At 35.7% G+C, this 13,193-nt stretch overlaps 1 protein-coding gene across 2 annotated transcripts in view; it reads right to left on the reverse strand.

The window, feature by feature from the left end:
- The window catches only part of LOC137923711 (uncharacterized), a 138,143-nt gene that overhangs the window by 1,586 nt on the left and 123,364 nt on the right, over positions 1-13,193 (reverse strand). Inside the window, exons 6-16 of one of the 2 annotated variants that reach the window (XM_068766958.1) lie at positions 12,383-12,652; positions 11,516-11,832; positions 9,883-11,445; positions 8,153-8,366; positions 5,922-6,062; positions 4,122-4,281; positions 3,449-3,590; positions 2,478-2,597; positions 1,610-1,805; positions 630-815; positions 148-294 (exon numbers count right to left, since the gene is read on the reverse strand). In XM_068766958.1, coding sequence (XP_068623059.1) covers positions 148-294; positions 630-815; positions 1,610-1,805; positions 2,478-2,597; positions 3,449-3,590; positions 4,122-4,281; positions 5,922-6,062; positions 8,153-8,366; positions 9,883-11,445; positions 11,516-11,832; positions 12,383-12,652 — 3,456 coding nt within the window. The remainder of the gene's footprint in view (positions 1-147; positions 295-629; positions 816-1,609; positions 1,806-2,477; positions 2,598-3,448; positions 3,591-4,121; positions 4,282-5,921; positions 6,063-8,152; positions 8,367-9,882; positions 11,446-11,515; positions 11,833-12,382; positions 12,653-13,193) is intronic. The other variant, XM_068766959.1, reaches the window with a different exon arrangement.

The following is a 13,193-nucleotide window of genomic DNA, read 5'->3' on the forward strand; positions in this document are numbered from 1 at the left end:
TTTAAAGATTAAATTCATATAAAGTATTTAAGTCAAGATTAAATCCGCGATCTACGAATCATAATCATGAAACAATAGAAATTTTTCTCAAGCAAAATTGCGCTCATTTTGCCTAATCTGTTACAATGTATAGTTATTTAACCTTACCTTGCACTAATAAGAGGATGCATAGCGGTCTTCAGGCTGCTGAATAAATAGGGATGGATTCGTTCTTGGCTGGACAGTAGTTCGCGGGCCGCTTGTAGCAGCTCAACGGGGGAGTCGGCGATCGACGCGCGGTCACAGCAGGGTTTGCTTAATAAACAAAATTAAATTTCATCACAATCATTATTATATCAGCCGTGGAACATACATTGCTGGAAATCGGAATCCCCTATAGACTTCCAGTAAGACCTTGAAAAGACGTCTACATTATACTTGAAATTTAATGTTCACAAATCTTAAAAACAAAAGTGAATGTTTCCATCGATTTGAAAGGTTTTGCATTTACGAAAATAACTTTGTTAATCGATGTATAATAATATCTATATTTTTTTTATTATATATGAATGCAATAGAGTGAGGTATTAGGTAATACACATATATATATTTGTACATATATATTAACTACATAAACATATTGAGCTTACCTAGTTTCGCTTGCGGATTTTTCACTGTCAGGTTCTGGTAGGGTTGTGGTAGTTTGCGTAGCCGTGTGCTCACACTTGTGAGGTGTGGAGCTGGTGAAGTCAGGTAATCCTCGGGAGCAACCGAACGCCTCCAACGATCGAGCTCGTACGTAGATAAACGGTCTTATTATGCGCAAATCTTGATCTCTGTAAAGATTTTATTCTATTTTAAACACCATACTTATTAGCATGGATAATAAATTTATTTATAATAATATTACAAAAATACTTCTGCGCTAGGTGTAGATCTATCTGTGTTATGTAAGTCAGGAGTCTTCAGCAAATAGGAATAAAAAAAAATATTACTTTGAATAAAGCTAAAACAATAAAAGAACTGATCATAAAACATTTAACAGTATTTAGAAAATGGACTGCAGTACTATTCCCTTGCAAAATAAGGATAGAGTTATAATGTAAATAACATTTATATGTATCTTACACAATAGTTAAATTCGCGGATTGCATATTGCTACGTCCGTTCTAAGACGTCCAATTATTTGTAAAAGGACCGGTTGGACGGCTTTCATCCAGTGTTTTGTAACTTTAACAGGTTTAACTACTTCCACCTTGTGGATGAACTTCCGAACGGTCCGTGTTCTTCACCTCTGAACATAAGAGCCCCAGCAGACATCTATTGCTCTCGCTAAGTAGCCTACGCACTGCCAGTTCAACTTAACAAAACGTTAAGCTAGCTATGTCTTTTACTTTTGTTAAGCTACCAATTTTTCCATTCTTTTAACGATCTCGCAAAGAAATCCCAAGAGCAGGAGTTTCATTGCGCGACTGTTTAAAAAAAATCATGTAACCCGGTAGATACCCACTTTAAAGCTTAGGCAACCTAAAAATTACCTCGATGATCCGGGGACTACCCGCGAACTTGACTATTTCATAAAAAAAACACATGTAATGGTTTTCAGCCTCTGAGTCGGAATTTAACAAACCTGACTCTATAATGTGCTTTGACAGTTCGTAAAGCGGCGCCGTACAGCGCAGCGGCGAGGAATGAAGACGCGGCGTAGTCCAGGCATTGGGCAATAGCCGCTACCCCATAACCGTGGGCAGCTGCTGCTATATACGCTCGCCGTCGGACTGAATGTGATGCCCAACGATGGAGCTCCGATTTACTGTTACTGCCTCCTGAAATACACAAATATTTTCAATGCTATCGATGGTTGCATAATGTGTGTATTTTTCATTTATATAACTTTATAAAGAAGTATTATAATTTTTATAGTATATACCACAAGAAGTCACCTTGGTTTGTATTTGTGCTATCAAGGTTTATTTATTTATTTATTTTAGGAAAATATATAGTGATACTAATTAAGTTAAAAGTGGTCCCATCTATAGAAAAAAGAACGTTAACCTTACTTTCAGATGAATATAAAAAAGTGTGTTTAGTGTATAAGATCACAAATATAATACAATTGTTTAGAGTATATTATTACACCACTACCTAACCTGTGCCCTGTGTCAATTTAAAAAGAAATGTTTAGTTATTGAACAGTTCAAAGTCAAAGGAGTTTTTTATTTACAGTTCTGATGAAAAATGCATTTATTCTGTAATATGTTGTGCTTTGAGACGCATATAGACCAATAAAAAAAAACTAATTTTAATGAAGTTGATCAATAGGAATGAACGAAACAGGACAAGCCACTGTTTGAATCGGCAATAGGAATCTTGAATATATGCACGTTCGTCATTAGTTATTAAATAGACAGTTAAATAACACTTGTATTTTTTTTAAATATTCGATGGTAAACTTCATTATGGCTACTTTTAGATATTAATTTAAAAAATTAACTTACTCAATGTGTCATCATCGTCCAGTTTATCTTGATATATGAACTTCACTCCCAGGGTTCTGCAATAGGCCATCAGATGTAATGGATCTACATCCGACTGTGGCTCGTGGACAAACAGAGCACCTGCAATACATTTTTTAGTTTATATACATTGTGATTATAGATGTAAAAGTACTAAATGGGGTGAAAGTATATATCACCAGCTGTCAATTAATGTACGATACATCCAAAAATGAATAGCGTCGGAAATAATAAATAACGAGATGATAATACGAGTATAGTTACAAAAAACGTTTTACAAAATCCCGATTGTTATATATTAAAATGAATTGTTTACTACGAGTATATGTCAGGAACATGACTTTGTACTGATAGATGTTGGCCTATCGCATTCCAATAAAAAAATGAATTATTGTGATATATTTCGGATTGACCGGCCAGGTTGAGACCATGACGGGTAGGCCCTCCACCAGTTGGAGCAATAAGATAGTCAACGACGCGAGTAATAACTGAAAGCTGGCGACTTAATACCAGTCATTGTGGAGATATTGGAAGGTCTATGCTTTTGCAGTGGGCCTCTTTGGGCTAATTTTATGAAATAGCAATAATGAATAAAAGGGTAATGTTAACGGTACATAGTTATTCATCGATCGTTAACCTACGCATTCTTTGTACGCTTGTAGATGAATAATCGACACTTACTAAGACATCGACTAACTAGTGGATTAATATTATAGACATTTTTTATATAATTTTAAATAATGCACATGTGTATATATACATATATAGCATCAAAAATGATTTTGACAAAACATCAAAGTAGACGAAAGAGTTATAAATCAATTTGTTACCTTTTTTATTAAACAATACATAAATTATGATAAGCGATTTTAATGTATAATGATGCTCATGTTTACTATACATCGATATACAAACGATTTTTTTGCGAATACGTAATTGTACAGTCTGCTTACCAATACTGAAGTGTATCCCTTTCGCGCGTGCGTAGAATTGATACTGGTGCATGGTGTGGAGCAGCGCTATGGAGTCACGTCTGCCTGATAGGCACACCAGCACCTTGTCGCCAGGGCGGACCATGTTGTACTCTTGTATCGCCTTTAAACATACACGCTAACTTATAAAGACATATAAACGAAGTTTCGGTTCACTAGAATATGTCACTACTTTTACTACTTATTTCGCTATAAATAATTATTGTAAGAAAAGCCTTAAGACATGTACTGTACACCAATGTAAGCAGTATCTATATTATATAACTTGAGGTATGGTGGTTAGATTAAATAAAAACTGATTATGTTATTCTGGAGGTTACTATTAATATTGAACAGCGAAACAGTTCATTGATCACAATCTAAAGTTAACCCACGATGTAGAGATCGTAAGGGCAGTTGTACAGTGTTTGTGGTATGAATCTGAAAAATTCATATTTATCACATGGCCAATTATATGTCGCAATTGTATGTTTGACTGTCACTAATGTTAATTATTTACGCAACAATAATAGTACTTTGTTAGGTATAAAAAAGTGTTAAATAAACATTGTTTTTAAATAACTCTTTTTAACTATGTATTATAAAGATATACCGTCGGTCAAATTGATAATAGCCATATGTAGATAAAACTTACCTCAACGGTGGCCTTCCAGATGTGTTTCGGCGGACAGTGCCACTTGCCCTCGTCATCCATTGTGAAGTCAGTGAGGGAGGCATCGCTACAAGCGCTGCTGTCATCCCTCTCAGTTTCCTCCCAATAGCACTCCGCTTTCAAATGCCGGCACTCCAAGTCACTGCGACCAAAATAGAATTACATTAATTATAACTTTCTATTAATGAAATCTGGGTAGACGGAAATAGCAAGTAATAAATAAATATATAATATAAAGTAACACCTCTGTTATACACGATAGATTACTTCTGCGTTATAAGAAATGCGGTACGTACAAATAATTCACATTTAATATCCATCTACCTTTAAGAAAACTCATTATATAAACAACAGAAAGTCTTCATAATGCAAATCAGCCAATCATTTTCATAGGAAAGCATACATAAACATTTAAAATTTTTTATCGGACTCAGTTGTTTTTGTTGTTGTTGTTGTTGTCAAGTTATTGGGTTGGCCTTATGGTATTAACATCTTCATTACACAATGTGTGATAAGCACACGATATTTACAGGAGCTTAAAAACAATTTTTGAAAAAGATCAAAACCAAATTATTCTTTATTTAAATAGGTAGTACTTTCGAATTGTAAGTGAAGATAAAATGTCGGCATTGTTAGCACTTCAGGAATCTACCACCGGCTCGGAAGACAATTCTGCAGAGAAGAACCCCCGAGAAACTCAACAGTTACTCTTTACAAATAAAGCTTCATAAAGAGTGATTTATAATAATTAGCTTCCCGAGTGAGCATCAAAAACTTTTAATTCCACGCATTAACATCAGTATATAGGTAGTATTTTTTGGTAGAATAATATACTTTTTTCAAGTAATTTTTACTATTTTTTAATATTGGTTTTAAATCTCTGTCAGGTCCGAAATTGATTGTGGAATTTACTTGTACATACGTATAACCTGTGCCATAAATTATTTATTTAATATTTGACAAGACAACTAGGAGTATACGCTTTATTTATATTCCTTGTATTAACACCTTGTCTATTACTGTTTTTTTTTGAATAATATTTGATATTTTTGCGGACTAATAAAACATTAATATAGATATATTGCGATGGCACCGTAAGAATACTAGTTTTATTAAAAACTTCTCGCAAAGAATTACGTAAAGTAAGCGATATAGCCCTACAGTTTAGCAAGTTAAAGTGGCAGTAGGCAAGCCACATAGCTGGGGCCTTAAGGTTCTGGAGCGGAGACCAAGGACTGACAAGCACAGTGTAGGGACGTCCATCCACAAGGAAGACGGATGGCCTTGTTAAGGTCATCGAAAGACGCTGAATGCAGACTTGCTTCCAAACACTCTTATTGGAAATCGTTAAAGGAGATCTATGTTTACCAATGCACGTCTTATGGCTGAAATGATAATGATGGGAGAAAGCTTTTAAAAAGAAATTGAATAGTAAGAAGATGTGACAAATGCATTATCTCAGCGTTACAATAAGCTCTACCTTTAAGCGATATTGTTGAACATTTCTCTAATAAAAAAAGTTAATGATAGGTGAGTGCGTTTTTGTGTTATGTTGTGTTGTTTTATGGTATGAATAATCATTGTTTACAAACGCATTCAGTTTCGCTGATAGTGCTAAGAGTGCCAAAAGTATTTAGTATAAATTTCTTCAGCTTCTACCGGAACTATGGTGGATGCTCTGTGGTGTGACCTTATTAAAGAGATAGGTATCCTTGGCTTAGGCTGTCTTAAGGTGCCCCTCAGGGCCGGACCTGGGTTTCTGCTTAAGATGACGTGCCTCACCTCCTGTCACAGCAGGTCTCCTCTTGCGAGGAGCGGTGTGCGTCTGTACAGTATCCGCTGGAACGCGAGCTGCGGTCCGAACAGCTGGAAGATGCGTTCGACGACCTGCTCGATCGTTTCCAGTCTGACGCCGTTGTAGTTCTGGAATGTTATGACGTCATTCAGAAACTACAGAACTATATAATGCCAACCATGTAGGTATTATATACGAGTATGTTACTTCATGTATGTCATGAAATTCTTTGTAGCACCCCAAACTTCGGGCAATAAAATTCATTCACTCATAACTTTTCTTATAGTTAACACTATTAATTAATAAGTTTTGATGCCCTAACTAGAATCCAAAGAAAAAGCGCTTTACCATTTCAGTCCTAGGACGTTCACTGACGGACTTAGATCTTCTCCAAGGATTTAAAAAAAGAACGGTTGGCCTGCAGCCAGCGTGATACCGACCTTAACAAGGTCATCTGTTCACCATCAGATGAATGTTCATAACAGTTTAAAAACACTACTAAATTGATTTTTCATCGACCGTAACTAATTAGTTTTATTATTTCATTCTTGGAAACAAATAATATAAATTAGCAATATGTTTATTGACGATTATTAGCAACTGCACAAAAAAAATTACAAAATTAATGCACTAACAGTATTTTAACAAAGAGTTGACGTGTTTTAAATATTTAAAGTGACTATAAAATAATGTTTCAAATGATAATTTGTAGAGTTTTCATTGTAAATAATGAGACTGTGTTAAAGTAAAAATATGTACTGACATATGATTTCCATTAAACTGTGGCAAAGTTTGCCAACTATTTCGTATTTAATTTAGTATAATCTAAATATGAGTGCGTAATTGTTTTATTACCCGTTTTAAGTGTAAATTTGTGTATGAAAATATTCGTTATAATTCAATCGACATTTAATCCTTTTATTAAAATTTGTAAGCGTTACTTAATATATTGTAATTTAAATTTGTATCAAATATCATTAATTATACATTTCGAATATTGTATGGCTATCTGTTTTAATGACGTCCTATTTACGCGCCGTAAATAAAAAGTTAAATGAATAATTGTGAAAAAATACATTATAAATACAATAATTAAAAGAAATCATATAGGAAATAGATAACAAATGCTTTAAGGGTCTAAGTGTACGCGTATATAACCTAAGTTCTATAAGATACCTTAGACGTTCTTTTTCTTATTTTGAAACATAAAAATAGAAGAATACAATTAAGCAACTTATAACAGTATTCAAGATTTTTTAAATGATCAAAATGTATGAAACTTGGTTTGTAGACTCATTTACATGGCTGATAATATAATGTACACATTACAAAATGGTAAATTTAATTTAAAAAGAATAACTGTTGAGTATCTAGCCGACTCTTCTCAGCAAAACTGCATTCCAACCCGGTGGTAGCTAACTATTTAAAATTTAAAATAAACCACCATCCAAAAGTGCATGTAAATGCCTACTTAAATAAAAAAAATTTGGGTGTTTAATTTTTGAATTTCAAAATAGAAAACATGCACCAGAATGACAGCGACGATAAATTATTTGTGCAATAGGCAATGCTGGAGACAACACCTAACGAGCTGATAGATTGATAGATAAACGAAAGCATCTTAACAACAGTAATTATTTCGCTACAAGTATTACATTGTATTTTATTATTTACTTCATAGAACACGCACACCTACGGAATCATGTATTTGTGTTCAGGCTATTTCAATCTTTACAGAGTTTGTAATTTTATTTTAAGAAAGTATATCGTCGTCGTCTTCATTTCCACCCATCCACGTTCACTGTAAAACATAGGCCTTTTCTTAATATACCTATAGCGGGATATACCATAATCGCCACGTTTGGCAGAAAGGTTAGCGATCGCAGTGTAGTATTATGGTACGCAGAGGACGAAGCTGCCTATCCTCTGAAAACTTGTTTCTAAGCAAAGGCAATCTTAGATTATTAATGCACACAGTGTGAATGTCGGGAATCGAATCCGCGGCCTATGATTTGTCTCTGTACTCGATTGATGGGCTACTACTGCTTGAATAAAATACATATTCCCACAGAAGAAACTTTTACTCCTCTGTCTTCTCAAGTTGACTCAACTCGACATCAATAAGAGATGTTATCCATTGTACTGTATAATGGTTAAATAAAACGCAACTATCAATATTGTCTTATTATAACAGAGATGTCGAAATATGTATACTCACACATTCTGCCTCTCAGCTTCGTCAGATATTTGGAAGGCAACCCTGCCGGCGCCCGCTTCGCAGTTCTTGTCAGTTCTAGAATGATCTCCAGAACAAACTGGAACTCCTTCTATGATATCGGGTACTTCGCTCTTCTCGTGTTTGCATATTCTTAGCCTTCCTTGTAGTTTCTTGAGCTTGTTTGTCGTAGGATCAGATGATGTGCGCCATTTAACTGAAAATAAAATTTAACAATGATCAATTTAAAAACAGCCATTCTATTTTTTGTTGGTGATTGAGGATTAGGTCGTCCACCCACTAGGTGGAGAGAGGTCATCAGGAGACGCTAGATGCAGACCGCTTCCGGTCTCACCGGAAATTTTTGGGTGAAGCCTATATACAACGGCTGAAATGATAATGATGAATTTGGTATTTCTCATTCGTATATGAATATTAATTTTGTTTTCTCTGTGACTGACACACTGACACAACACACGGAAACATATATGTTTCAGATCAATAGGGGAAACTTGTTCGGCAGTGGGTGAAGATTATAAGTTAACATAAAAATAAAATCCGTATGCACTTCGAATGCAGTTAACAACACTAATGAATATATATATATATATATATATAATGTTAAGCTCTAACCGCAACTACGGCTCGGTAACATATACATAACATAACAAAAGCAATAATAATAAAAATGTCACAGACGTTAAAACGTCGTTCTCTCTGTTTAACATTTACGAGCGCATGAAAATTAACAGTGCACAGTAAAAACTCGGCTAAATCTGGACGCAAGCGGCCTTTAACAAGGCGCAATATAGTGGCGCCAGGAGTATAAGAAATACCTTTGTTAAGAATCATTGACATGAATTATTCTATTAATTATTAGTGGAACAAAATTCCTTATTGTTAAGTGCTATACTCTATATAATTCCTGGTATGTTTTGAAATAAAAATATTTCTACACGTTTGAGTTTGTTGAAAAATTGTTGACATTGGCATCTCGCATTATTCTTTTGTAATAGGAATGCCGAAATCAGTTTACCCGAATTCGAGTAAACAAAGCTCGGCAGACTTAAATCTATAAACTCCAGATTGAAGTAAATTTGGCATCTAATAGCCATCTGATTAAAACATATAAAACATAAAAATATATTCGTCGCAGAAATATAGAAGGCCATGGTGTTTAGAGTGTGGTAAATAATATAAAAGAGAATTATGATCATTAAGTCAGTCAACAGACGCCGACTACAAGGCCGTCCTCAAGGATCGACCCCATGTTCAATCTTACGATGCCCGAATCTAACAATTTCCTGCGACTTTGACTATATCGTTGGTTCACCTAGTTGGGAGCCTATCCAAGCCAAAAAGAATGAGAATGAATCAATATCCTACAATGTTTTCACTGTCGAGACCCTTAAAGAGCTGTACTGGCGTAATGTTTTAGCGGTGTTTGTTCTTCGTTTGTGAACAAGTGATGTTGTGTATAGAGTCTAAGATTTGCGATTCTCTGCCACCAGTCCACCACTGTCTAAAATTTAGTGATATAAGTTAGGTAATTTAAAACAACATTTCAATTAATATCTATTTCCGTAGTGTGTATTGCGTATATTGGTTATTGGTAAGTTTGTATTAAAGCCAAGTAGACAAGTGAACAATGTATAAATAATAATACAAGTCGAGTGATATTTGCAAATACAATAAGCTAATATTGAAGTCTGTTATACATAAAAAGTACATACCGAAGTCTAAATACGAATCCGTTTCAGTAAATGTCATATTGATACCGCTGTCTTGCGAGCTGATGGAAGGATTTTGACACCAAGTCTTCTTCACGCAACAATGTCTGCAAGTCACGTCTGTGCAGGCTTCGTCATCTGACAATTTGTTTGAGCTTAAAGACTTCGGGAGGACGGGAGAATCTTGAGCCGTTGTCACCACTTGAATAATTGTATCCGGAGTGGAAGTTTCACTAGAGTTGAAGGAGACATTGTTAGTACCAGATCCTTCATGTGAAGGTGTACCGTGAGATGACTTAGGAGATTGAGTGCTTGGAGATTTCTTTTCGGAACTACCGTCTTCACCGTCAACAAGACACGGCAGGACAGGGCTAGTCGTACATTTTCTCAAGCATTGCGTAGATTTCTTCAAATCTAATCCCAGCTCTGGACCAGACCCTATTCTTCTTCTGCCCGATTGCGGAGGAGAACATCGCCTAGAACAAGATCCTACGTAATCTGGAGAAATCATTTCGTCAACCTGATTAACCATTTCCCGTATTTCATGTTTAACTTCCGAAGCCATCTCTTTTGACATACCCATGAGGTATTGGGCCACGTCTATGACCGATACTGAATTCTTTTCGCTCTGACTAGAGACTGAATTGATGCTAACGTTTGATTGATCAAGCGAATCGGAATTTTCTAGAATATCATCAACCTTAGAAATGACTCCTCTAATTTCCGATTTTATTTCTGTAGCAAGTTCTCTAGTCATTTCTTTGACGTATGCCTGGATATCTTCCGACGTATGCGATGTGACTGACGTTGTTGGAGATATGCGACCTGTCTGGCTACTGTCTGAGATAGAAGTGCTGCTTTGGGCGCTATATGGGAATGCTTTTCCAGGAGAGATCATTGCATCATCTAAGGACTGTAGGTCAGTTTGACTGCCACAATTGCAAAAGCCGTTAGCCGTATCTACATTGTTAGGACTTGTTTCTTTTAAGCCTAGGTTCATTTTAGTTTCTGCACTCAACTGTACGGGTGGACTGTCTGATCCCAAGCTATAGCATCTAGATCTACCTAACATCGATTTAGTAGACTGTGGACACATTCGTAGCGGAGAAACAGATTCGCCTAAAGCGAATTTTACTGGATGTGCAACAGTGACGATTTCTTCTTTAGTTGTCTCTTTTAAACTCGATTCTCGTGAGAAGAATTTTTGCTTTTGTTTTAACCGAAACATTTGACAATCGTCTATGGCCGAAAGACTAAAATGTCTAGATGATGCTCCAAATACTGGAGAAGATGTAACAGAAGACCTGGAGAAATTCAGGCTCTTTCTTGCTCCGGTATATCCAGACGGGTCGAAAGGAACGATGTGTTTGACGTTAGCTGATCGACCGAGCAGTAGATCATGGGCTTCTTTGGGCAACATGAACCATCTCAAATAGTCTATACGCGGATTGAAGCCTCCTTCAGGCTCTACTGTTGAGCATTTCATTGCCAGCTTTCTGGCTCTATTGAAAAGATTTCTTGCTGTCTGTAGGCATTCAGTAAACGTTTGTGGAAATATCCCGGGACCTGAAATGAATAAAGATATAAAAGCACGATACAAAATATCCGAAGATATTAAAAATATTTTAATAATTACCAGAAATTCTTCGCTCTTTCGCAGTCATTTGTCCATCGTTGTACCTTAAAGAGTACAAAGATTTCCTGTCGCGGAGAATGGAACAAGTATGATGTCTCCACTGTCCAGTTTCTGTATTGACTACGTACTGAGGCAAAATCTTCCAGCCTTCGGTAGCGACCATCTTTAGTGCTTCTAACACAAAAGCTAGCTCCGTCTCGGACATGAAATATGGTAACGATACTCTGAAAAATCCTGGACGTAGATGCTCGTTATATATAGGTACATCTGGAGCTTTTGCATCGCTCAATTTGCGAACTCGGGCGACTTCCTTTTGTCTGCAATAAACATGTTAATGTCAACCATTACAATTAGCTTTGCCTACATTAAAGCGACCTTCGCCTGCCAACGGCAATCGCACACATGGGACTCGTACGTTTTATTATTCAGCTATTAATTTTTTTTGCGATAATGAGTTTCTAGAATATTCCAAATGGGCATATAAAAGTACTATCATTATATAATAATTTTAAAATGTATTACTTGTTGCGATTTATCATTTAGTCACCAATTACTTTTTTCGGATGAGATTTTTTAGAAAGAGAAGTCCGTTAAGATTTTACTGTCTAAGATATTTATAGACTATTTTATTACGGAAGTTAACATCAATGAAAAATACAATGAAAAGATTGTATGTAAATTTTATGTTATTAAAATCTGTACGAAATTATTTTACCTACTTGTATTTTTCTATATGTTTTGTGTATTGACTTCAGATAATCAAAATTAGAAAAAAATAATTTTAAGCCCAAACTAAGAGTCATTATGTGGCTTCTTGCTTTCTGAAGAAAAAAAATATTTTAGAAATACAAAATAAGTGTTACTTACGCTTCGACATCTAATAATTTCTCGTACTCTTTGAGGAGCTGGTCATCAATTCCCAGGACATCAGATCCATAGTTCAAGTTACTACTTAAACCACCCCTAGCTTGGATGCCGAATACATCATTAAGGACTGCGCAGATAAAGTTGTGGTGAAGGAATGTACCGCGCGGATGTTTGACCATGAGTGAGAAAATAGGAAGTCTTCGGACCGTTGGTGACTCGCTTCCCAACAGGATCAGCTCTGGGATATTCTTTATGTGTGATAGAACTTGTCTGCAAAAGAACAATGAATTGGTTAAATTGAGACTTAAAAAATTCAGCATCCTCAGGTACATTAAAGCAGACATAATGATCAAGGTGTTATTTTGGTGGTGAATTGTACGCCTCAAACTATTTGATACTAATGGGTGTTTTGAATTATAAAATCGCGTGCAACAACACTTAAGAATACATTTCCCCAGTAATTATTCTAGCAAAAGCGTTCTTGAAATTATAACAGTAATACTTATACTATAATGTTCGTTGACGGCAAAAATAAACATTGGGATAGTACACAAAAAGTCTTTAAGTTACAACAAAAGACTGCGGAGAGGAAGAAAGAGAAAACATCAAAGCTTTACATCTGCAGGTGGAGTTCTTGAGCTCAGAGAAGATTATACCACGACCTGTTCGGACCCACATAATATAGCTTTAGCCACAGATTTAGGGTGATCAACCACATGTATCTTTCACCTGGCTCTGGATAGCTCCTGCTCTACCCTAGATGGTTAAGGCTCTAGGCCAATGCCGTTAAGCCTGCGATAATATGCGACGG

Source organism: Battus philenor, unplaced genomic scaffold (assembly GCF_028537555.1).
Source record: "Battus philenor isolate CCGP_79_NKW_IND1 unplaced genomic scaffold, ilBatPhil1.0.hap1 SCAF_22, whole genome shotgun sequence".
Taxonomy (NCBI): domain Eukaryota; kingdom Metazoa; phylum Arthropoda; class Insecta; order Lepidoptera; family Papilionidae; genus Battus; species Battus philenor.